General features: G+C 40.4%; 1 protein-coding gene across 1 annotated transcript in view; it reads right to left on the reverse strand.

Annotated features, from left to right (window-relative positions):
• Nucleotides 1–27,602, reverse strand: part of DNAH6 (dynein axonemal heavy chain 6) — a 298,716-nt gene that overhangs the window by 66,180 nt on the left and 204,934 nt on the right. The window contains exons 57-62 of the mRNA XM_036873333.1: nt 24,198–24,362; nt 21,754–21,821; nt 20,970–21,150; nt 17,922–18,101; nt 6,478–6,711; nt 2,595–2,730 (exon numbers count right to left, since the gene is read on the reverse strand). Of these exons, the coding sequence (XP_036729228.1) occupies nt 2,595–2,730; nt 6,478–6,711; nt 17,922–18,101; nt 20,970–21,150; nt 21,754–21,821; nt 24,198–24,362 (964 nt within the window). The remainder of the gene's footprint in view (nt 1–2,594; nt 2,731–6,477; nt 6,712–17,921; nt 18,102–20,969; nt 21,151–21,753; nt 21,822–24,197; nt 24,363–27,602) is intronic.

Consider the following 27,602-nt stretch of genomic DNA (forward strand, 5'->3'; position numbering starts at 1 on the left):
TAAGACATGATAAATTAAAATGATAACTCTCAACTAATAGGACATGAAGCACTTAGAAACCATCAAAGACACAAGATTAAGGCAATTAGGAAGCCTTTGAAGGTAAGAGTGGCATTGAAATTAATTATTAAACTTAACCTGCAAAGATCCAAAGCTCACTTTTAGAACACAAGCCATCCTATCACATGTACAAAACCTTCACGATTCTGCAGGATTTCCAGAATCAACCTTGAAATTTAACAAATGAAAGCAGTATGGTTGTTTTAAATTACTAAAATTTTAGTCCCAGTTGACAGGAATAACATGGTGCCTTTTGTCCAAACACGACGAGTTGTTCCCAGAATTACTTAACCTTTCAGCCTCTACCTCTTCCCACTTTCTTTGCTTCTGTGTTTATGAGGATCCATCTAGCCCTTTTTGCTTCAGATCTGTCCCTAACTGTCCATCACTAGGCTTATCCTATATGTATTTTTCTTTTGTGTTCTACTTCTAGCTACCTTGTTTAACTGGTTCACAATATAGAAACAATTTTTATTTGATTTATTTATTGAAGAGTATTTTATTTTTTCTAGTCTTTATTTAGAAATCAAATGAACATATTAGGATCCCAGAAATTCTGGTCCATGTAGCTTTTAAACCACCACACTTACTGGGTATATTCAGGTAAATAAACATTCATATGAGAAGTAAAAGAATAATTACTAAAAATAGCAATAGAACACAGAACTTCAAATCAGTACAGGGGAGGGGCTTCCCTGGTGGCGCAGTGGTTGAGAGTCTGCCTGCTAATGTGGGGGACACGGGTTCGAGCCCTGGTCTGGGAGGATCCCACATGCCGCGGAGCAACTAGGCCCGTGAGCCACAACTACTGAGCCTGCGTGTCTGGAGCCTGTGCTCTGCAACAAGAGAGGCCGCGATAGTGAGAGGCCCGCGCACTGCGATGAAGAGTGGCCCCCACTTGCCGCAATTGGAGAAAGCCCTCGCACAGAAACGAAGACCCAACACAGCCAAAAATAAATAAATAAATAAATAAATAAATAAATAAATAAATTAAAAAAAAATCAGTACAGGGGAAATAAAAAAAAGAATGTGGACAATTCACTTGAAGACAAGAAAGAAGAAATAAAAATGAAGAAAAGAAAAAGCCTGCCAAGGAAAAAATCCCTACAAAATAAGATGATAGATGTAAATCCAAATAGATCAGGATTTTTCAGCCCTGCCACTACTGCCATTTGGGGCCAAGTGGTCATTTGTTATGGAGGGTTGTTCTGAGCATTGTAGGATATTTAGTCACATCTCTGGTTTCTACCTAGTAGATACCTGCAGCACCACCCCAGTCATGGCAACCAATAATGTCTTCAGATGTTGCTGAATGTCCCCTGGGGAATAAAATCTTCCACAGTTAAGAGCCACTGAAATAGATCAATAACCTTCCTTACAATAATTGGATTAAAACTTGCCTGTTTAAAAAGAGAGACTCTCACATTGCTCAAAACAGCAAAATCCAACTAAAGGTACACCAAAAACATGACGAAGACACAAAAGACTTGAAAAGGAAGAGTGTAGAAATATATAAAGGGGGAATACTAATGAAGATAATCCTGTAGAAAATATATTTTAAGGCAAAAAGCACTATTCAGGGTAAAGAGGAATATTATTTAATAAAAAAGGAATAATTTGCTAGAAAGATAATAATCCTAAATGCATTTTTAATTAACAGCATCAGTTCCACAAGATATAATGGGAGAAATTCCAGAATACAAAGAGAAATTGTCAATCATAGTGGTGAACCTTACAGATTTAGTATAAAAGACAGTAAAATAAACACCACAATTAATAGGTTTGAACTAAAGATTACATATCTTTAGTTCAAAAAGTTACATATCTTTTGCATCCAAGAAAAGACACACATGGGACATTTTACATAAACTGAAGTATAAATAAATTACAAAGAATCAATTTCATGAAAACCATGAGTATAATTTCTACAATGGAAGTAAATTATAAACAATAAAAAGATAGCACCCCCAAATCGTAAATGCATTTGAATTAACAAGTATACTTTTAGAATCAAAGGGGCTACATAGTAAAACTTTTGGGGAAAAAGTAACATAGAATGTTATAATTAGAGCAGGCATAACCTCTGGGGAAGAGGGAAAGGGTCCTATGAAGGAGTATAAGGGGATTCTGTGATGCTGGTACTGGTCTGTTTCTTGACTTGGGTGGTGGCTTATAAGTACAGTCGGTTTTTGATAATCAAATTGTTGATTCTGATTTGTGTACTTTTCCATATGTATGTTATCCGTCAATAAAAAGTTAAAAAAAGAAAAGTATGGGATGCAGCTAAAGCAATACCTAGAGGTAAATGCATCTTCTTAAAATGGGTATAATAGTAAACATGAAATATTGAAAATTCATGGGCCAACCATACAACTCAAGAAATTGGGAAAACAGGTAATTCACAATTTCTTAATAATGAGGACATTTCTTAGTGAAAAATATTGATATTGCAGAAGAGGTTAAAGGAGACCTTAGAGTTAGGATTCACAAGCTTGTTTACAACCCCATATAGCAGAGCCTTTTTGACGTATTACCTATGCGTATGGAAATAGGATGTAACACTATGTATTGTGTAAGTTCTTTAAAAACTGGAAATAATTCTTCTAAGTCACAGCATGCGAACCACATGGCAGTAAGCAGCCAGGGAAACTCAGGCTTAGGTGGGCGTTCCTATTAGAAGACAGAAAGAAAGTGAATAATAATTCACAAAGACAACCACAGAATATGCTTTCACCTTGTCTAAGTGAAAAATCAAACTCTAATAGAATGTTAAAAATAACCATTTACCCAGGACAAGTATAAGATATAGTGAGATAGAAATGGTGTTGAATCAATTCTATTTGTTGGCCTTTGAACAGAAGTACAGCTGATGAAACTTTTCATGTTGACATATGCAGAAAGCAGTTGACCTGGTGAAGGGTTAAAATAAAACCTGTAAAGTCTACTTCTAGCCTGTCCTCCAACATGCCACACCAGTCTCTCCCCACCCCTCAAATATTCTTATATTAATGTTTTTTTCCTAGAGAACTAGTTTTTAAATCCAGTTCCCAGATGTTCTCACCTCTAGGAGATAGGAAATGCTGAGTAGTATAGCAAAATCAGTAGAAAGACAAGTGAAAATCTCATTCCAGCTGGGCTGAGTGTGTATATGTCTAATCATTTCATATATTCCCAGAAATTTCTGGGAAAAGTATTATGCCATCTGGCAATATTCCATGAAGCCCTTGCATGTGGGTAAACAGTTTAAAAAGAGACAGAAAAACAGCTGTGATTGTAGACTGAAACTAGTTCTTTGAAAATTTCATGAATGTTTGCCTGAGGTTTCATACCAGATTTTTAAATGGCTTTATTGAGATACAATTCATATACCATGCAATTCACCCATTTAAAGCATACAATCCAATGTATTTTAGTACATTCACAGTTATGTGTAACCATGACCACAGTCAATTTTAGAACATTTCATCTCCTCAAAAAACCCCATGTATCCTTTAGCAGTTCCCCTCCCATCTGCCCATGCCCTCTAGCCCTAAGAAACTGAAACTAGTTCTTTGAAAATTTAGTACTTTGAAACTAAACTTTGAAAGTTTGGTACTGCTTTCTGTCTCTATCCATTTGCCTCTTCTGAATACTTCATATAAATCAAATTTTATAATATGTGGTCTTTTGTGACTGATTTCTTTCACTTAGCTTAATGTTTTCAAGGTTTATTCATGTTGTGGTATGTATCAGTACTTCATTCCTCTTTATGATTGAATGATATTCTGTTGTTATGGATATACCACATTTTGTTTACCCGCTCATCAGTTGATGGACTGGATTGCTTTAACCATTTTGGCTATTATGAATAGTGCTGCTATGAACATTCATGTCTAAGTTTTTGTGTGAACCTATGTTTTCATTTCTCTTTGATATATACCTAGGAGTGGAATTGCTGGATCATGTGGTAATTCTACATTTAATTGCTTGAGGAGCTGCCAGACTGTTTTCCAAAGCAGCTGCACCATTTTTCATGTTTGTTAGCAGTTTATGAGGGTCCTGATTTGTCCACATGTTCACCAACACTTGGTATTATCTGCCTTTTGATTCTAGCCATTCTAGTGGGTGTGAATGGGGCATCTCCTTATCATTTTGATTTGCATTTCCCTGATAAATAATGAGGTTAGACATCTTTTCATGTGCTTATGTATATATTTGGAGAAATATCTATTCAGGTCCTTTGGCTATTTCTAAGTTGGGTTGTCTTTATTATGGATTCATAAGAATTCTTTATCTATTCTGAAAACAAATCCTTTATCATCTTAATGTTTTAGAGGTTTATTCATGTTGTAGTATGTATCAGTACATCCTTGTCAAAATCAGTTGACCATAGACACATGGCTTTATTTCTGGACTTTCACATTTGATTCCATTTACCCATATGTCTATCCTTATGCTAATATCTTGTTGTCTTGATTACTGCTGCTTTGTAGTAAGCTTTGGGATTTAGATCTCTTGTAATTCTGTATGAATTTTAGGATCAGTTTGGCAATTGCTGAAAAGAAACCAGCTAGAATTTTGATAGGGATATCACTGAATCTGTAGATCAGTGTGCAGAGTATTGCCATCCTAACAATAATAAGTCTCCAATCCATGAACATGGGATGTTTTCCTATTTATTTAGGTCCTCTGATTTCTTTCAGCCTGTTTTGTAGTTTTCAGAGTATAAGTTTGAACTTCTTTTGTTAAATTTATTTCTAAGTATTTTTATTATTATTGATGCCATTATAAATGGAATTGTTAGTTTCACTTTATATTGTTCATTGCAAATGTAAAGAAATCCAAATTAATTTTGTATGTTGACCCTGTATCCTGCAACCTTGCTGAACTTGTTTATTAATTCTAATAGTTTTTTTAAAAGTAAATTCCTTAGTGTTTTCTATGTACAAAATCATGTCATCTGCAAATAGAGATAGTTTTACTTCTTCCTTTCCAATCTGGATGCCTTTCATTTCATTTTCTTGTGTATCTGTCCTGGCAAGAATTTCCAGTACAATGTTGAAAAGAAGTGGTGAGAGCAAACATCCTTCTTGTTTCTGATCCTAGGTGGAATGCATCCAGGCTTTCACTATTAAGTATGATGTTAGCTGTGGGTTTTTGTATATGCTCTTTATCTGGTTGAAGAAGTTCTCTTTTATTTCTAGTTTGTTGAGTGTTTTTATGATTATTAGTTATGTGATTCTGGAAAGGTCTTTAACCTCTCTGAGCCTCTGCTTGAAAAAACTGTAAACACAGCTGTTAACAAGAATACTGTGAAGGAAGAAGGGTGACAATGCCGGGAAGGGCTTAGCTGAGTGACTGACTAATAGTCAGCAACAGAGTGAGGTGGGTAAGAGGGCAAGCTCTACAGACTTGACTGCAAGGGTTTGAATCCTGGTTCCAAACCCTAATAAGTGTGTGATCATGATGAGTTACTTCATCTCTTTGTGCCTAATTAACATATCTGCAGACTAGAGATAAAATTAGGAACTCACCCAACAGGAATACTCAAATAAATAAATGAGTAGATATACATAAAACACATAGCAAACCCTCTATAAGTATTAACTGTGATTATGAAGTTAAGACAGTGTTAAGCAAGGACTAACAGAATACGTATGTATGCAGGATGGGTGGGTGTCAGGGAAGAAGGACCATCTGGTGTAGAGGTCTTCCTTGGGCTTGTCCTGGGAGTGCAGGGTGCTGAGAGTCAAATGAAAGCACAAAGTCCAATGTCCCAGTGATACTCTGAGGCTCAAATATTGGCAAACAGATGCAGGTGTCAGGTCTGTAGGGGCCAAGGGTAGGGCTCGCGATTGAAGACAGAGCCAAGAGTTTAGAGTTGGACCAGATGGACTTGCAGGCAAGAGTTGGGGGACTGTGCCTGAGTTCTGTGGGCCACCAGGTCTGTGGTATATGGGTGAGTTAGGCCAGTTTGAGGGGCTGGGGCAAGTTAGACAAATATTATGGTATGACAGAAGGCAACAATCAAGTTCTAGTCCTTCCTGTGCTTTATAATGAAAGATGGGTCCAGGCAAGAGAGGATCATGGTTTCACAAACAGTGTGGCCAGATCTGTGAATTACAACTTTTATTGGATTTTAACTCTTCCCATTTGTAAGATGGTCAACTTTTCAAAACATGTTCCCATCTATTAGTTCACTGGTTACTCCCAACATCTCTTTTCTACAGGTAAGGACATTGCTGCACAAAGAGGTCAAATGTTACCAACATTATACAGTGACTAAAGACAGAACTAAGTTATAGTCTGGGTCCCTGACCCCTAGTGGGCCACACAGCTGAATATATAACCTTCAGCCACCAGAGTCACCGTGGAGCACTGGTAGGTGCTTGTGGGCTCTATCTAATAACATTCACTGTCTAATCTTGACACAGATACCTTTTCCAATCCTGCAGAACCTCGGAGAAAGAAATTCCATTCAGCATCGGTTAAGCTTCCTTGCTGACGCATGATCTCAACACAGAGCATAAAGCTGTAGATGAGTTTATGTTGTTCAAAAAGTCCTCTCGAGACATTGACATAAGCTGTTAGGAGAGTTTGTTCTAGTAGAATTTCCATGCGCTGCTGTAGATCATCTGTCCTCACAGAGGTTTCAATTGTTGTATTGAACAACTGTGAAAGAGAACTCTATCAGTGTCTCTGATTTAATTCAATTTCATGGAGGAAAAAATATCCCTGCTCCTCACCCTGACTCCCCCAAATTCAGTGAGTAAATAGCAGCACAGGTGATGAATACTGTACCATAAAAAAGTCCAGAATTCATCCCAAATTGACACATTTATATGTAATATTTATTTTGTGCACTCCTCTTTCTCTCCCCACTTTTCAGAAATGGACCAGTGCCAAATTCTTGACTATTGAAAAGGCATAATATTGACTTTGGACAGAAAATGGAAAATAAAGTTGAGCTGGCAAAACGAGTTTCTCATATCCTCAACTCACATTTGATAATCACTTTGGATGAGAGGTGTAAGGGCTAGGTAAGGTCATGCCCTCTTCTTGGCATTTTCCCAAGATAATTCTTAGGGTGTGGGAAGAACGTGTAAGAATTTTCTTTGAAATTTAAGAGGAAGCAGTTTTAAAGAAGACTTCTACCCTGCTTCCCACCTGGAAATTTTGGGAACAGCCCTCCTCCCCAAAAGGTGCCTCACATTACAAGGATATCAGGAAGGCAGCAGAGATGGTGGCATGGAGGGCTCAGGTGAGAGGGACAGCCACTTCCAAGTAGCACAAGGGCAGGGGGAGGGGAGATCCAGAAATTCCCAAGGGTCTTGAGCTGTGTGACAAATCTGAGCAGAGCCTGAACTCAGGGGCTTGCCTGCAAGTCATGGGCAAGGGGATCTTGCAGCAGAGACTGGGGTCTCATGAGGGATGAGAGGACCATCCTATGGCTTCGGCCTTGAGGATCCACAGCACAAGGGGCAAAGATGCCAGGTGAGGCAGGGCTGCCCAATTCCTTGGTCACCTTGAGAGGGATCGAGATGCTTTGCTCATGGGGAGATCAGACAGATTGAAGCAGATTGGACGCTGAAGACCAGCTGAGGGCCAAGGCAGATCAATGTCAAGAAGTGTGCTTCACAAGCCCAAAATGCTGCACTGTCCTTGTGCAGGCCTCCTTGTACCACCCCCAACTCATCCTGCTAAGAGGATGCAGCACAAGGAGAAAAGATCTGACTGTCTGTCTCCTCACCAAAAGACAGGCCTCCGTTCCCTAAGATTAAAAGGGCTTGGAGGAAGCATTCACTTATTCTAGAGAACTGGGAAAGCCTCGTTAATTCTCTGGAAAGTTTGGTCAACAAAGAATAATGGAGTTGTTACTTTAATACACTTAGAAGAAAAGAGTTTTCTTTAACAACCTGACAAGAGGCAGAGAGTTTAAAGTCCAGTGAAGACCTGGTAAATTTGGCGCCAAAATAAAACATGGCGAATCTTGACACACCCTAAATAACTTTAGTGTGAAATGGAATTATGGATGGGTTTGGTAGAGGATGTCCTGGCCAGGGCTGTCACCTACAATTGTGTTTTGGGTTTCTAGTTTCCCTTCCAAATAGCAAAACTTCAGTGTTTTGATGATTCATCCTATAACCCTTTTTCTGTTGGCTCAAGATATTTTCAGGGCATCTTCATTTTTAATTCTTGAAGGAGATTTTAAAACCTTGAAAAGCAGGAATTCCAAAACATCCAGGATGAGAAAAGTGTTATCAAAGTCATTTAGATAGAATGAAAGGATTTACTAATCTTTACCTTGCTTGTTTTAATACCCACCAACTAAAGGAAGTGGCGTGAGAACGGCAACCCCTGCCTTTAGGAACTGAGCTGTGACCCGAGTAGAAATGGCTCCTAAAGGTTGCCACAGCAGATGCACTTCTTGTTGGAAGAGAGCCCAGGTGTGTCTACACAACATGCCTCTCATTTCTCTCAATTCTTCATTTCCATTCTCTCCTGCAGCTCTTATTGCTGCCAGCCCCCTGACCATACCGAGGCCACCAAACAAGACATCTAGAGGAAAAACCAAGCTTGGTCTAGTATATAAAAATTGTCTGAATATTTCAACAGCCTTTTTTAATGGAGAGATGCAAACAGCCTCTTCACTCATGAGATACTCATGATGTGTCATATGGTGCTAAGCACCACGGGGGGAAGCAGGGTTGGATGGCTTCCTTCCTGCCTTCTGGGAGGTCAGACTTCAGCAGGAGAGAAGAGCCCACCGCCCCAGGCAGAGTGGTGGAAGTCCCACATGAGGCGTTCACATGTGTTGGAGAAAGACTGCTGCAAATTGTTTGCTACTCGTTCCATGGAGAAGTGGAGTCTAAATCCCCTTCTCTCGAATCTGGCCTAGCTTTAGTGACTCCATTGACCAAGAGACTATAGCACAAGTGATGCTGCCTGACATCCAAAGCTAGGTCAGAAGAGGCCTTGCAGCTTCCACCTTGGCTTCTTAGAACATTTGCTTTTGGGAGCTGCCCTCTTGGAACCCAGTTGCCCTGTTGTGAGCACCCAAGCCACATGGAGAGGTGACTGTAGGAGTTGACATCCCAGCCACGTAAGTGACCATTTTGGACATCCAGCCCCAGAAGACTGCAGCCTCATCCACAGGCTTCACTTAAGGAGAAGGTGGCACTTAATCTGGGAGGGCGGGCATTCTAAACAGAGAGGGTCATAAACACAGAAGCATCTGGGGAGTCCAGGGAATGTGAATGGATCCATTTGGCCGCTGGCAGAGGACTAGTGGGAAATGTGGCTCTAGAGACAGAACGGGGACAGGTTGGATGTGGCTTTGGAACTGAACTGTGTTTGATGGGCAATGTCTACGAAAATCCATTTTGGATCCCCAGAGTACAGAGCAGTGTTTTAAAAACATGAGGCCTGGGCTTGCCTGGCCTCCGGAGTGAGAGCCAGCACTGACTACAGGTATAAGGGCATGTAGCAGGAAGTAAAGATGTGTGGCAGGGAAAGAGGATCTATTTACAATCATTACTGTTTTCTACTGTGAGTGGTGTGTATGGAGAGGCCTTTGAGTTGTATTATGGGTGTGAGCACAGATGATTAAAGAAGCCAGAGTGAGCTAAACTGTTCTGCACAGAAAAGGGAACAATACAGACAAGAGGGGAATGGGAGCTGGTAGATGGGAAACAGCCAGAGAGGCCGAGTGGGGGATGGGCTGAGAGAAACTCCAGAGGTGAACAGAGGGGACCCCTGTGGATGCTTGGTACATTTTGCTGTGTGATGAGTGATGCAAACTCTCTGTCTCCCCTGGAAATCTTCAGGTAAACTGAGATTGCTTGCCAAAGTTTTGCGACATTGAATTTGCTTTTGGGAGATACTAGAATGCTGCCTTAAAGAGGATGAGAGGGGGGAGACCTTCAAGATGGTGGAGGAGTAAGATGTGGAGATCACCTTCCTCCCTACAAATACATCAGAAATACATCTACATGAGGAACATCTCCTGCAGAACACCTACTGACTGCTGGCAGAAGACCACAGACTTCCCAAAAGATGAGAAACTCCCCACGTACCTGGGTAGGGCAAAAGAAAAAAGAAAAAACAGAGACAAAAGAATAGGGATGGGACCTGCACCTCTGGGAGGGAGCTGTGAAGGAGGAAAAGTTTCCACACACTAGGAAGACCCTTCACTGGCAGAGACGGGGTGCAGGGGTGAAGATTCAGAGCCACGGAGGAGAGCACAGCAACAGGGGTGCAGAGGGCAAAGCGGAGAATATTCCTGCACAGAGGATCGGTGCCGACCAGCACTCACCAGCCTGAGAGGTTTGTCTGCTCACCCGCTGGGACGGGTGGGGGCTGGGAGCTGAGGCTCCGGCTTCAGAGTTCAGATCCCAGGGAGAGGACTGGGGCTGGCTGCATGAACACAGCCTGAAGGGAGCTAGTACGCCACAGCTAGCCACGAGGGAGTCCGGGAAAAAGTCTGGACCTGCCTAAGAGGCAAAAGACCATTGTTTCAGGGTGTGTGAGGAGAGGGCATTTGGAGCACTGCCTAAATGAGCTTCAGAGATGGGCGCAAGCCGCAGCTATCAGCGCGGACCCCAGAGACAGGCATGAAACGCTAAGGCTGCTGCTGCAGCCACCAAGAAGCCTGTGTGCAAGCACAGGTCACTCTCCACACCTCCCCTCCCAGGAGCCTGTGCAGCCCGCCACGGCCAGGGTCCCATGATGCAGGGACAACTTCCCCAGGCGAACACATGGTGTGCCCCAGGCTGTTGCAAAGTCCTGCCGGCTGCTGCCGCCACAGGCTCGCCCCGCATCCCATACCCCTCCCTCCACCCAGCCTGAGTGAGCCAGAGCCCCCTAATCAGCTGCTCCTTTAACCCCGTCCTGTCTGGGCAGGGAACAGACGCCCTCAGGCGACCTACACGCAGAGGCAGGGCCAAATCCAAAGCTGAACCCCAGGAACTGTGCGAACAAAGAAGAGAAAGGGAAATCTCTCCCAGCAGCCTCAGGAGCTGCGGATTAAATCTCCACAATCAACTTGATGTACTCTGCATCTCTGGAATACCTGAATAGACAATGAATCATCCCAAATTGAGGTGGTGGAATTTGGGAGCAACTCTAGACTTGGGGTTTGCTTTCTGCATCTAATTTCTTTCTGGTTTTATGTTTATTTTAGTTTAGTATTTAGAGTTTATTATCATTGGTAGGTTTGTTTCCTGAGTTGGTTGCTCTCTTCCTTTTTTTTTATATAAATAGACATATATATATATATTTTCCTTTTTCTCTTTTTGTGAGTGTGTATGTGTATACTTCTTTGTGTGATTTTGTCTGTTTAGCTTTGCTTTTACCATTTGTCCTAGGGTTCTGTCTGTCCATTTTGTTTTTTAGTATAGTTTTTAGTGCTTGTTATCATTGGTGGATTCATTTTTTGGTTTGATTGCTCTCTTCTTTCATTCTTTTTCTTTTTTTAATTACTTTTTAAATTTTTTTATTTTTAATAATTTTTTAAAATTTTATTTTAATAACTTTATTTTATTTTTTCTTTCTTTCTTTTTGTCTCCCTTTTCTTCTGAGCAGTGTGACTGACAGGGTCTTGGTGCTCCAGAGACCTCCTGGTTCCACATAATATCAAATGGCAAAAGCTCTCCCAGAGATCACCATCTCAAGGCTAAGACCCAGCTCCACTCAACGACCAGCAAGCTACAGTGCAGGAAACCCTATGCCAAACAACTAGCAAGACAGGAACACACCCCACCCATTAGCAGAGAGGCTGCCTAAAATCATAATAAGGTCACAGACACCCCAAAACACACCACTGGACGTGGTTCTGCCCACCACAAAGACAAGATCGAGCCTCATCCACCAGAACACAGGCACCAATACCCTCCACCACGAAGCCTACACAACCCACTGAACCAACCTTAGCCACTGGGGGCAGACACCATAAACAATGGGAACTACAAATGTGCAGCCTGCGAAAAGGAGACCCCCCCAAACACAGTAAGTTAAGCAAAATGGGAATTCAGAGAAACACACAGCAGATGAAGGAGCAAGGTAAAAACCCACCAGACCAAACAAATGAAGAGAAAAGAGGCAGTCTACCTGAAAAAGAATTCAGAGTAATGATAGTAAAGATGATCCAAAATCTTGGAAATAGAATGGAGAAAATACAAGAAACGTTTAACAAGGACCTAGAAGAAGTAAAGAGCAAACAAAGAATGATGAACAACACAATAAATGAAATTAAAAATTCTCTAGAAGGAATCAATAGCAGAATAACTAAGGCAGAAGAATGGATAAATGACCTGGAAGATAAAATAGTGGAAATAACTACCACAGAGCAGAATAAAGAAAAAAGAATGAAAAGAATTGAGGACAGTCTTAGAGACATTTGGGGCAACATTAAACACAGAAACATTCGAATTATAGGGGTCTCAGAAGAAGAAGAGAAAAAGAAAGGGACTGAGAAAATATTTGAAAAGATTATAGTTGAAAACTTACCTAATATGGGAAAAGAAATAGTCAATCAAGTCCACAAAGCACAGAGAGTTCCATACAGGATAAATCCAAGGAGAAACACACCAAGACACATATTAATCAAACTATCAAAAATTAAATACACATATTAATCAAACTATCAAAAATTAAATACAATATTTAAAAAAATATTAAAAGCAGCAAGGGAAAAACAACAAATAACATACAAGGGAATCCCCATAAGGTTAACAGCTGATCTTTCAGCAGAAAGTCTGCAAGTCAGAAGGGAGTGGCAGGACATATTTAAAATGATGAAAGGGAAAAACCTACAACCAAGATTACTCTACACAGCAAGGATCTCATTCAGATTCGATGGAGAAATTAAAACCTTTACAGACAAGGAAAAGCTAAGACAATTCAGCACCACCAAACCAGCTTTACAACAAATGCCAAAGGAACTTCTCTAGGCAGGACACACAAGAGAAGGAAAAGACCTACAATAACAAACCCAGAACAATTAAGAAAATGGTAATAGGAACATACATATTGATAATTACCTTAAATGTAAATGGATTAAATGCTCCAACCAAAAGACATAGACTGGCTAAATGGATACAAAAACAAGACCTGTATATATGATGTCTACAAGAGGCCCACTTCAGACCTAGGGACACATACAGACGGAAAGTGAGGGGATGGAAAAAGATATTCCATGCAAAGGGAACTCAAAAGAAAGCTGGAGTAGCAATACTCATATCAAGTAATATAGACTTTAAAATAAAGACTATTACAAGAGACAAAGAAGGACACTACATAATGATCAAGAGATCGATCCAAGAAGAAGACATAACAATTGTAAATAATTATGCACCCAACATAGGAGCACCTCAATACATAAGGCAAATGTTAACAGCCATAAAAGGGGAAATTGACAGTAACACAATCATAGTAGGGGACTTTAACACATTACTTTCACCAATGGACAGATCATCCAAAATGAAAATAAATAAGGAAATAAGAGCTTTAAATGATACATTGAATAAGATGGACTTAATTGATATTTATAGGACATTCCATCCAAAAACAACAGAATACACTTTCTTCTTAAGTGCTCATGGAACATTCTCCAGGATAGATCATATCTTGGGTCACAAATCAAGCCTTGGTAAATTTAAGAAAATTGAAATCATATCAAGTATCTTGTTTGGTCACAATGCTATGAAACTAGATATCAATTACAGGAAAAAATCTGTAAAAAATACAAACACATGGAAGCTAAACAATACAGTACTTAATAACCAAGAGATCACTGAAGAAATCAGAGAGGAAATCAAAAAATACCTAAAAACAAATGACAATGAAAACACGACGACCCAAAACCTATGGGATGCAGCAAAAGCAGTTCTAAGAGGGAAGTTTATAACAATACAAGCCTACCTCAAGAAACAAGAAACATCTCAAATAAACAACCTAAACTTACACCTAAAGCAATTAGAGAAAGAAGAACAAAAAAACTCCCAAAGTTAGCAGAAGGAAAGAAACCGTTAAGATCAGATCAGAAATAAAAGAAAAAGAAATGAAGGAAACAATAGCAAAGATCAATAAAATTAAAAGCTGGTTCTTTGAGAACATAAACAAACTTGATAAACCATTAACCAGACTCATCAAGAAAGAAAGGGAGAAGACTCAAAACAGAATTAGAAATGAAAAATGAGAAGTAACAACTGACACTGCAGAAATACAAACGATCATGAGAGATTACTACAAGCAACTCTATGCCAATAAAATGGACAACCTGGAAGAAATGGACAAATTCTTAGAAAAGCACAACCTTCTGAGACTGAACCAGGAAGAAATAGAAAATATAAACAGACCAATCACAAGCACTGAAATTGAGACTGTGATTAAAAATCTTCCAACAAGCAAAAGCCCAGGACCAGATGGCTTCACAGGCGAATTCTATCAAACATTTAGAGAAGAGCTAACACCTATCCTTCTCAAACTCTTTCAAAATATAGCAGAGGAAGGAACACTCCCAAACTCATTCTACAAGGCCACCATCACCCTGATACTAAACCTAGACAAAGTTGTCACAAAGAAAGAAAACTACAGGCCAATATCACTGATGAACATAGATGCAAAAATCCTCCACAAAATACTAGCAAACAGAATCCAACAGCACATTAAAAGGATCATACACCTTGATCAAGTGGGGTTTACCCCAGGAATGCAAGGATTCTTCAATATATGCAAATCAATCAGTGTGATACACCATATTAACAAATTGAAGGAGAAAAACCATACGATCATCTCAATAGATGCAGAAGAAGCTTTTGACAAAATTCAACAACCATTTATGATAAAAACCCTCCAGAAAGTAGGCATAGAGGGAACTTACCTCAACATAATAAAGGCCATATGTGACAAACCCACAGCCAACATTGTTCTCAATGTGAAAAACTGAAACCATTTCCTCTAAGATCAGGAACAAGACAAGGTTGTACACTCTCACCACTATTATTCAACATAGTTTTGGAAGTTTTAGCCACGGAAATCAGAGAAGAAAAAGAAATCCAAATCAGAAAAGAAGAAGTGAAGCTGTCACTGTTTGCAGATGACATGATACTATACATAGAGAATCCTAAAGATGCCACCAGAAAACTACTAGAGCTAATCAATGAATTTGGTAAAGTAGCAGGATACAAAATTAATGCACAGAAGTCTCTTGCATCCCTATGCACTAATGATGAAAAATTTGAAAGAGAAATTGAGGAAATACTCCCATTTACCATTGCAACAAAAAGAATAAAATACCTAGGAATAAACCTACCTAAGGAGACAAAAGACCTGTATGCAGAAAACTATAAGACACTGATGAAAGAAATTCAAGATGATACCAAAGATGGAGAGATATACCATGTTCTTGGATTGGAAGAATTAACATTGTGAAAATGAATATACTACAAAAAGCAATCTACAGATTCAATGGAATCCCTATCAAACTACCACTGGCATTTTTCACAGAACTAGAACAAAAAGTTTCACAATTTGTATGGAAACACAAAAGACCCCAAATAGCCAAAGCAATCTTGAGAAAGAAAAACGGAGCTGGAGGAAGCAGCCTCCCGGACTTCAGACTTTACTACAAAGTTACAGTAATCAAGACAGTATGGTGCTGGCACAAAAACAGAAATATAGATCAATGGAACAGGATAGAAAGCCCAGAGATAAACCCACACACATATGGTCACATATGGTCACATATGGTCCTTTATTTTTGATAAAGGAGGCAAGAATATAAAATGGAGAAAAGACAGCCTCTTCAATAAGTGGTGCTGGGAAAACTGGATAGCTACATGTAAAAGAATGAAATTAGAACACTCCCTAACACCATACACAAAAATAAACTCAAAATGGATTAAAGACCTAAATGTAAGGCCAGATGCTATAAAACTCTTAGGGGAAAACATAGGAAGAACACTCTATGACACAAACCACAGCAAAACCATTTTTGACCCATCTCCTAGACAAATGGAAATAAAAACAAAAATAAACAAATGGGACCTAATGAAACTTAAAAGCTTTTGCACAGGAAAGGAAACCATAAACAAGACGAAAAGACAACCCTCAGAATGGGAGAAAATATTTGCAAACGAATCAACAGACAAAGGATTAATCTCCAAAATTTACAAGCAGTGCATGCAGCTCAATATCAAAAAAACAAACAACCCAATCCAAAAATGGGCAGAAGACCTAAATAGACATTTCTCCAAAGAAGATATACAGGTTGCCAACAAACACATGAACGGATGCTCAACATCATTAATCATTAGAGAAATGCAAATCAAAACTACAGTGAGGTGTCACCTCACACTGGTCAGAATGGCCATCATGAAAAAATCTACAAACAATAAATGCTGGAGAGGGTGTGGAGAAAAGGGAACCCTCTTACACTGTTGGTGGGAATGTAAATTGATACAGCCACTATGGAGAACAGTATGGATGTTCCTAAAAAACTAAAAATAGAACTACCATACAACCCAGCAATCCCACTACTGGGCATATACCCTGAGAAAACCATAAATCAAAAAGAGTCATGTACCACAATGTTCACTGCCGCTCTATTTACAATAGCCAGGACATGGAAGTAACCTAAGTGTCCATCGACAAATGAATGGATAAAGAAGATATGGCACATATATACAATGGAATATTACTCAGCCATAAAAAGAAATGAAATTGAGTTATTTATAGTGAGGTAGATGGACCTAGAGTCTGTCATACAGAGTGAAGTAAGTCAGAAAGAGAAAAACAAATACCATATGCTAACACATATATATAGAATCTAAAAGTAAAATAAAATAAAATAAAAAGGTTCTGAGGCACCTAGGGGCAGGACAGGAATAAAGACGCAGACGTAGAGGATGGACTTGAGAACATGGGGAGGGGCAAGTGTAAGCTGGTATGAAGTCAGAGAGTGGCATGGACTTATATATACTACCAAATGTAAAATAGCTAGTGGGAAGCAGCCGCATAGCACAGGGAGATCAGCTCAGTGCTTTGTGTCCACCTAGAGGGATGGGATAGCGAGGGTGGGAGGGAGACACAAGAGAGAGGAGATATAGGGATATATGTATATGTATAGCTAATTCACTTTGATATAAAGCAGAAACTAACACACCATTGTAAAGCAATTATACTTCAATAAAGATGTTAAAAAAAAGGGATATGGAAAAAAAATTTTAAAAAGAGGATGAGAGTTGAAAATATCCTACTCACAGGAGATCAGAGGAAATTCAACTGTGAATAGGAGACCAAGTGGAGAAACCATAAATAAACAAAGTAATTCTCCCAGTTACATGGTGAAAGTAGGAAAGGAACACAGGAAAGGGGACAAGGCAAGTAAAACCCCTGTAAATAAAACCCAGGGGTTGGGAGGAGAGCCAGTTTTATAACAAGTTCTGGAAAAAAAAAGATACAGAAACCAATCTGCTTAAGGTCAGAGCTATCTGAGACTTGGGATGCAACACAGAAAACTTTAACAGTGGAAAGGAAGCTGTATTACTGGAGAGAAAGTATAGAGAAATAGAATGGAGTTGGGACTCTTTAAAGGAAAGAAAAGTAGGTAAGAAGGAAAACAAGCAAGCTGTTAGTTGAGAAGCCAAGAGAAAAAATGAAACTTGCAAAGAAGCTTTCTTTTCATCCTCTGTGGATTGTTCTGTGCATACCGGGCACCTGAGTCTTTAAGGGCTGTGCTTAAACCATAGTCTGAACTCAAACTCTTGGAGGATTTTATCCAATAACTAAACTCATGATTTGCCTGAGGCAGGAAGTAACTCAACAGGGTTTAAAGAGAAGCCAGAGATAAATTTCACTAACAACAGCAACAACACACTTACCTGTTTAAAATATTTTAGTGAGTACTGATACATAGGATCTATTTCCGAGAGGCTCGCAATGACAAAGTACATAGCAGAGCCTTGAGTGGCCACTGGACGATACTTCTCACGAGCAACGTTTATCATCTGTTCAGTGGACTCTGCTTCCTTCAGCCTGATCTTAATGGCACCGGAAGTGATCTGAATAAACACAAGAAAACAAGTTCTTAAGGATCTGTTTCCAAAAAATGGTGGGATTTTTGGAACATAGCCAGTTAGGTCTAGGAAGGAAAGAAGGAGATGATGAATTTGTGAGTATAATAAGGGGACCCCCAGACAGATGACTGAGTCTCAGGACTCAATTACTGTCTTCTGGCCGAGCTGACCTCCTTTCCAGGCAGAGTTAGGGATGGGCAAATGGAAATAGGCAACACAAGGAGCCCGGGAAGAAGTGGAGCAGAACTTCTCTGAGCCTGGAACCTGGGTAACTTCTGACATGGAAACTCTAACACCCAGTTGCTCTCCAGTTCCCTTGTGAGCAGTCCTCAAATGATTCTGGGCTCCCATAATAAAAGGAGGTATGAAGGGAGAAGGGACACCCATGAAACTGCCCACAAGAGGCAGGTGGAGAGAGCCTGGAAGGAAGTGGTACCATATCCCACTCTAGAATAACAAGCAAGTCTAACGTTCTCTCTCTTTTCCTGACATCCCAGGTGTAGGCAGGGAAACTCAGGGGTAGACGCTGTCGTTTGTGAAGGGTTGTAATCTGTAATAAGTTGGAGACGTTTACAAGGTGTGTTGCTGTTCTTTTGGTTTTCTGTCTTTTGGTCTTGTGGTTCTGGGGAGCCTTCTGGCCAGTGAGCTTTCCAAGATACCTTTCTCTGTCTCCCTCAGTCTCTCTGTCTTCCCCTATGGCTGTCTGTCCTCGTTCTCCCCCTCCCCCTCATCTTCTTCAGGTGTGGACATCCCTAGGTTGGGAGATCCTCTGTCTCAAGGAAGTCACAGGGTCTAGGGCATGGACCATGAACAATCACTATGGGCTCGCTGGTCAGTATTTGCACTATTGAAGGGGATCATCAGGTTCCTGTCTAGAGCCACACTGCCCACTGGAAATATAATGTGAGCCACAAATACAATTCTAACTTTTCTAACTTAAAGTAAAAAGAAACAAGTAAAATGAATTTTACAATATACTTAACCCAATATAATCCAATCTATCTTGATATATATCAATATATAATCAACATAAAAATTTATTGAGATACTTTTACATTTTGGGGGATTAAGTCTTGGACATCTGGTGTGTATTTTACACTAACAACACATCTCAGTTCAGACTAGCCACATTTCAAGGGCTCAACAGCCGCACGTGGCTAGTGGCTAAGTCTAGACTGTCCTCCCCAGCCCACTAAGGGAGGGGGGACTTGGTGCAGAAGCTGTGCCCTGGAATCAAAGGCTCACATTCTCCCCATGTTGACCCCTTAGGAACCTGAGGAGGTAAGAAAGGGTAGAGTTGAGTGAGAAACACCAGTCTCAATACTGGACTCAACTAAAGTCTTTACATCTGAGTAGAAAAAGGGAGGTTGACATGGGAGCAGTTGAATTATGGAGATCTACCCACAAACAATGCTTTATACACTGGTGAGCACAGGCCCTGATAATGCACAACCCAGGGCTAAAGAGAAAGCAAAGTGAACCATTTTCTTCTTTTGGCCAGAGAATATTAGAAGACTATACATCTCAGTTGAGTTTAGTAACTACTTATAGACATTATGTCCTAGAGACTTGAGGCTTCCACAGTGGTGAGGGAAGATAGACCTAGTTTTAAATGAGGGCTCTGGGAATTTAGGGGAGTATGAACTATAGGCAGGAAGTGGCAGGAAATGCAGCCCAGGAGCAATCAGTCCTGTCTCTACTCTACAGAAAGGATGTCTTCAAGGTAAATCCTTGCAAACAGAAACTAGTTGACAGATAAAGATGGCAGTCAGAATACAAGTACCTTTACTCCCTACTGAAACCATGACAGAGTTATAGTGAAGGGATTTTTAAAAAACACTGCAAATCCACAAAAATGGGAGGAATGGAAGAGGAAATAGCAGACAGAAGGGTGGTAACAACCTAGCAGACCCAGGAAAGTGGGTTTCTGAGCTGGCAAAGGGGAAAGCCAAGAACTCACACAATTTGTAAAATAGATTCTTGCTGCATGGAACTTAACAACCTAACAGAAGAGAAAAGACATGTAATTGTAATTACCTATGACATAAGGTAAACAGTGACAAGTGCTGTATTAGAGGTGCAGATAAGGTGTCAGGTGTTCCAAGAAGGAAGTGATTCATTCCAGCTGGGAAGACCAGGGAAGCTTCCTGGAGGGGGGTGACATTAATATGTGTATGTAATTGTGTCATTCCTTTCAACTTATATCTTGTCCCAGTTCTTTATGTGACATGCTTTGTTTGAAAAATGCAGACAAGAAGAGCAGTTGTTACAGTTTATCTACCTTTCCTTCGGTTGGTGAGGGGCCTGCTAGCCAGGCACGTTATTGTGTCTGCCCCGGCAGCTCAGGGGTGGCTACCATTCTTGCTTTAAAAGACTCTGCAAGTTAGCACAGGGAGATCACCTCCATGCTTTGTGACCACCTAGAGGGGTGGGATAGGGAGGGTGGGAGGGAGATGCAAGAGGGAGGGGATATGGGGACATATGTGTACATATAGCTGATTTACTTTGTTATACAGCAGAAACTAACACAACATTGTAAAGCAATTATACCCTAGCTGCGCTGAGTAGGGGCTACTCTTCGTTGTGGTGCACAGGCTTCTCATTGCGGTGGCTTCTCATTACAGAGCATGGGCTCTAGGCGTTTAAGCTTCAGTAGTTGTGGCTCGCAGGCTCTAGAGCACAGGTTCAGTAGTTGTGGCGCACGGGCTTAGCTGCTCCGTGGCACGTGGGATCTTCCCGGACCAGGGCTCGAACCAGTGTCCCCTGTGTTGGCAGGCAGATTCTTAACCACTGCACCATCAGGGAAGCCCAAATTAACACACTTTCTATAAATAATAAAAATATTTTACTTGCCTTTGAGTCCTGGAGTGTGTCAATGAGTTCTTCATTGTCCAGAATATTTCCCTCAGATGTGAAGAGCATTTTCAGGATTTTCTCTTCGATAGCTTTCAGCTGGTTTTTGTCAGCATTGATCCTCACAATGAGCTTAATCCTTTGTTCTTCCAACTCAGGCTTCTCAAGCCGCACGACATCACTGATGCCAAAGTGAATCCCTAAATTAGGTCTTTGTCAGGGCCCTGAAGTTGCTTCTACTTTTCTTTTGCCATTTCTCATTGTTCTTATCCTGAATACTACTTAGCTGAATACTAATGCTACCAGCCACATCCTAATGCACAAGGCCCTCTTTTGCTGGGTGTCCCAGTGGCTATTCAAAGCACTATGTATAAGTTCTGATTATTTATCTTGTATTTCAGAGACCTGCACCCGACCACAGCTCCCATGGCTTCTGCTCATCTTCTCTTAGGAAAACCTGCTCAGTGCTTGATGTCTCTAGTCATTCAATTTCTGTTTCTAACGGTTGCTTGTGCCAAGCTGAAATGGTGCCTGGAACATTCTTTCCAACCCGACATGGGAGACTCTGAAATTCCCTCACCTCCATGAAGTGATTCTTGGTTGCACCTAAAAAAGGTGCTTTACCTCTAGCCTCTCCCATTTAAACATGCGAACTTACGTCTCCCCTCACTTGTTCTTTCGTCATTTGCTCCCATCCTCTATTTGCGAGCTAATCTTTTTCTTAGCCAAAATTTCTAAACAAAATATTAGGAAACCTTTGCCTCCCCACCCCCTTTCTTTTTACCTTAACAACTGATCCTCCAGACCTGATTTGGTTACAGTGAAATTGATGATGGTAACTTTGATGCACACCTAGAAGAGAAGCATAGAGTAATCAGTTCAGACTAATAAAGTAGGAACTGCTTTCATTATTAGAATAGGGCTCATTATTACCCAGCTGGATGTATCCTGGGTCTAATGGTGAACTCACTACCCATACACACGGCAAGCAATAAAATCCTAGTCTCACAAAATCATAATGTGATTTTCTCTGCTGCCATGAGTGATAATCTTGTTTCTCAAATGCCACCATTAGAGAATGATGTTTTAAGGAAAGGTGAGCCAGTGAAGGGTTAGAAAGAAGCAGGGATCAAATGCTAGCTGTACCCGTCAGTGTATGTAGGATGTGGGACAAGCCAGTCCATTCTGAGCTTCAGGTCCTGATCCTTAAAAATTGGGAAAATAGGAACAATGCATAAGGTATTTGTGAGGACTAAATGTGCTAATAAAAATCACTTAGTTATAGCGACTTTCACTTAGTTTGCCTTTGTTAAAAAGATGATCTTATTAATAATACATAGAGCTTTACATATTTTGTCTCATCATACTATTTTTATGAAAAATTGTTACTATAATATTCTGATGTTATTGAATAAGTCAACAGCAAAAATCACAAGTATAATAAGAGTGTTTGAATGTCATATATTTTATACACACTATTCTTTTCTTAAATTATTTATTTATTTATTTATTTATTTGGCTGTGTCAGGTCTTAGTTGTGGCATGTCGGATATTTGTTGCAGCATGCGGAATCTTTTGTTGTGGCCATGGGCTCCAGAGCACACAAGCTTAGTTGCCCCATGGCATGTGGGATCTTAGTTACCAGACCAGGGATTGAACCTGCATCCCCTGCATTGGAAAGTAGATTCTTAACCACTGGACCACCAGGGAAGTCCCTATACACATTATTCTTTAAAATTTTTTTTTAATTTTATTGAGGTATAGTTGATTTACAATGTTGTGTTAGTTTCTGCTGTACAGCAAAGTGATTCAGTTATACATATACATACTTTTAAAATATTCTTTTCCATTATGGTTTACCACAGGATATTGAATATAGTCCCCTGTGCTATACAGTAGGACCTTGTTGTTTATCGACACACATTATTCTTATTTAATCTTCATAAACAAATCCTTGAAGTGGCCTTTGTCTCCACTTTATAGTTGATTGACTCGAGGATCCAAGAAATGGAATAATTTACCTGTAGTCACAGAGCTGGGATTGGGGAGGTGTGTGATGTTCCCTCTCAAAAGTTAAATAAAGTGAGAAATCAAAGGCTGTGAGTCAGGACATGGGTCACTTTTCTCAACTCTAAAAGGGAACTTGGGATATGAGCTCTGGCAGCAGTTGTGTAATTAAACTGCTTGAGGTTGACAAGGAAAACCCTGACCTAGGCTTTTAATATCAGTAGCATTTCCCTCATTTTATGCAAGAAATGTGTCAATTTCATTCAACCAGAACGCATCTAGGGAAGACAGACAGCTATGAGGAATTCAGTAACTAAAATGAAATGACACTCCTTGGAATGCTGTATCCCAAGACGATTTTTAGTGGAGGATGGAGGACTGAAGTTCTGATTGAAGTCTCTTCCCTCACTGCTTGGGCCCCATTAGAGAAGGGGAGGCCGGCGGGGCAGGGAAGACCCCGCAGAGTGAGTGGCTGTGCCTGGACCAGAGTCTGCAGCGGGCTTTGCTGGGGTAGAGCTGCCCCTCTGCGCCCCCTGCGGGAAGGGAGAAAGGGGTCCCAGCCGTCTTCATTTCTGTTACAACTGCCTTGGGCTCTGCAGCACAAGAGTAGGGTTTCTTCTGGATCTTACCGTGGTTCAGAGACCTGTGTATGGACGTGGGCTTCACACAGCTCCCTTCAAATAGTCTGAGAGCATGAGGAAGGGGAAGGGACAAGATGCCCCTTCCCCAGAACTCTAAGTACAGACACTGGACGTTAGAATCGTGATTCTCCAATGTTGCCGGTCACCAGAGTTCTTAAGCAGGCTGTCTGCTGGGCACCCGCACACTTAGACACTGACAGGTACCCCCTCCCCCAGAGGCTCTCTTAGGCTCTGATTCATTTCTCAGCCACAATAAGAGGGGACAAATGGCCTTGTTCTGAGGAGAGAGAAGAATGATTAGAAGGGAGTGGTGTCCCGTGTCCCGAGGAGCGGCTGGCGACCTGGAGGAACAAGGCAGGAGCCGAAAAGGAGCACAGGGGAGTGAGACAGGGCGGGGCCTGGGGGCCAAGCGGGGAAGGATTAGAGTCCCAACCAGAAGGTGAGCAGAAAGGCGACTGGAATCAGGGTCAGGACTCAGAAGAGAAGCGAGTGGAGGATGGTGGGAGGAGGGGCGTGGCAGAGGGGAAGAGGTGGGAGACCCATCACACCATTAAAATCCTCTCAGGCCGGCAGCTCGTACCTCAGGCAGGTAGTGAGGGTTTGGCAATTTGGTCGTCATATAGAACCTGAAGTTTTTATCGTAATCAATGTCCGAGTCTCCAAGGCGAATGAGCACTCGTCCACCACTGATGAAAGTCTGTTTCAAAAGGATGGGTTCCAGAGCTGGATCCAGGATCTCTCTAAGCTTAAACATTAAAACAAAAATATAAAAAACAAGTCATTAAATGGATGGCAGCAACTTTTCCAAATTTCTTAGGCCTCAGACTTTACTCTGAACAGGCAATTTTTCTGTGATCTTATGGATATTTCTTAAACTCCTCTCACTACCTCTAGCAGTGTACATTTTCCAGGGATTGTTTCATTGATACTCTAAAGAGATAAGAGCATAGGAAGGACATATATTTATTTGGACTAAACTTACACACGATTTGGCCCCAAGAGAAAGCAGCTAAGAAAGAAGAGCCCACAGGGTGGTCCTTGAACAGACCCCAGACAAAGGAAGCTCTGTTCGCCTTCATGGTTTTTCTAAGTCAGGAGCTGCAGTCTCCAGCTTGCAGGCCGATCTGGTCCTCTGGGGCCTGTTTTTGTATAGCTCTTGAGCTAAGAATGTTTTTTACCTTTTTAAAGGGTTGTAAAACAAACAAAGCCCCAAAACTAAACAAAACAAAGAAGAATATTTGTTCAGAGAATATTTGTACAGAGACTGTATGTGACCTGAAAAACCTAAAATATCTGGCTCTTTATAGAAGTTTGTGGATCTCTATTCTACATGACAGCAATTTTTTTCCCCCTCAAAGCAAATCTGATTTTTAGTAAGAACCTGGGCATGCAGACATTGCCAACAGACCCCATGACAAACATCTTTGTACAGCATGTATGTGAGGGGGGTCCGTGGCCCAGGAGCTGTCAAAATTTGATGTAATCAATAGTTAACAAATCTATTTCATATTGTGATATGGTACCCAAGCATGCAAATTCTTAAAACAAAAGTCTATGCGATAAGGTTTCCCTTACTATCCACGATACAATTTTGTGCTTTTTAAAGTCTATTCTGTGACACATCCCGCATGGAAGAAGTAGACTAAGCTCTACCTGAGGATTACCTGGCTACTTGTTCAACACTCTGTCTCCATTTCCTCTGATAATATGTTTTCAAGTATTTCTTTATTTTTGTTAACATTCAAAAATCTGTATGGCACGACAACTACTTAAGGGGAAGATAAGATTTCTTTCTACTAAGTGTGATACTGTGATACTTTAGGCACTAAAACAGAGCTAGTTTTTCTTTTCTAGTTTCATGTTGGCTTATTTTAACAGACCGAAGTAGCGTTTGTTGTAAAGTATATGTAAACTATGTTAACTTCGTGGTCCGAAGTGTTTAGCTATCAAGCAGATAGCTTTAGTAGACCAACTCTTTTTTCACTGAAGTGTTTTGAAATGTATACCTTGATGTTTACAAGAAAAATACTTGTTAAAGCAACTTTCATCTTCTGGGATCCTTTTAAACCTTCCATCCCCTGTAGTTATGGACTGCATGTGCCAGGCCTCTAGAACTCAGTATGTTCAACTGAACCAACTTGATGGGAGTAACTATCCATAGGGCTTGTTTTCCAAAGAAAAGTAATGTTTAGAGTAGCAAAATTATAAGCCTACCTAGGCATGTTGTAAAGTCATTTGAAAAGTGACTCAGAGCAAGTTTTGTGAGTGGAAATGTAGTGCCTTTTTTTTTTTTTAACATCTTTATTGGAGTATAATTGCTTTACAATGGTGTGTTAGTTTCTGCTTTATAACAAAGTGAATCAGTTATACATATACATATATCCCCATATCTCTTCCCTCTTGCGTCTCCCTCCCTCCCACCCCCCCATCTCACCCCTCTAGGTGGTCACAAAGCACAGAGCTGATCTCCCTGTGCTATGCGGCTACTTCCCACTAGCTATATATTTTACATTTGGTAGTGTATATATGTCCATGCCACTCTCTCACTTTGTCCCAGCTTACCCTTTCCCCTCCCCATATCCTCAAGCCCATTCTCTAGTAGGTCTGCGTCTTTATTCCCGTCTTGCCCCTAGGTTCTTCATGACCTTTTTTTTTTTTTATATTCCATATATATGTGTTAGCATACGGTATTTGTTTTTCTCTTTCTGGCTTCCTTCACTCTGTATGACAGACTCTAGGTCCACCCACCTCACTACAAATAACTCAATTTTGTTTCTTTTTATGGCTGAGTAATATTCCATTGTATATATGTGCCACATCTTCTTTATCCATTCATCTGTTGATGGACACTTAGGTTGCTTCCATGTCCTGGCTATTGTAAATAGAGCTGCAATGAACATTGTGGTACATGACTCTTTTTGATTTATGGTTTTCTCAGGGTATATGCCCAGTAACTCTTCCAAAATACAGCAGAGGGAGGAACACTCCCAAACTCATTCTACAAGGCCACCATCACCCTGATACCAAAACTAGATAAAGATGTCACAAAGAAAGAAAACTACAGGCCAATATCACTGATGAACATAGATGCAAAAATCCTCAAAAAAATACTAGCAAACAGAATCCAACAGCACATTAAAAGGCTCATACACCTTGATCAAGTGGGGTTTATCCCAGGAATGCAAGGATTCTTCAATATATGCAAATCAATCAATGTGATACACCATATTAACAAATTGAAGAATAAAAACCATATGATCATCTCAATAGATGCAGAGAAAGCTTTTGACAAAATTCAACACCCATTAATGATAAAAACCCTCCAGAAAGTAGGCATAGAGGGAACTTACCTCAACATAATAAAGGACATATATGACAAACTCACAGCCAACATCGTCCTCAATGGTGAAAAACTGAAACCATTTCCACTAAGATCAGGAACAAGACAAGGTTGCCCACTCTCACCACTATTATTCAACATAGTTTTGGAAGTTTTAGCCACGTCAATCAGAGAAGAAAAATAAATAAAAGGAATCCAAATCAGAAAAGAAGAAGTAAAGCTGTCACTGTTTGCAGATGACATGATACTCTACATAGAGAATCCTAAAGATGCTACCAGAAAACTACTAGAGCTAATCAGTGAATTTGGTAAAGTAGCAGGATACAAAATTAATGCACAGAAATCTCTTGCATTCCTATACAGTAATGATGAAAAATCTGAAAGTGAAATTAAGAAAGCACTCCCATTTACCATTGCAACAAAAAGAATAAAATATCTAGGAATAAACCTACCTAAGGATACAAAAGACCTGTATGAAATGTAGTGCTTAAGTCACATTCTGCTTTAAAAGTTGTTACAAATACAGATGAATTAAAAACAAACAAGCAAAAGTCTACTCTATTTCATTAAAAAATGCTGATTGAGGTCGATTAACTCGATTTCACACCCATGAATGGGTGGAGACAAAGTCTGAAAATACCACCC

Source organism: Balaenoptera musculus, chromosome 13 (genome assembly GCF_009873245.2).
Source record: "Balaenoptera musculus isolate JJ_BM4_2016_0621 chromosome 13, mBalMus1.pri.v3, whole genome shotgun sequence".
Classification (NCBI taxonomy): domain Eukaryota; kingdom Metazoa; phylum Chordata; class Mammalia; order Artiodactyla; family Balaenopteridae; genus Balaenoptera; species Balaenoptera musculus.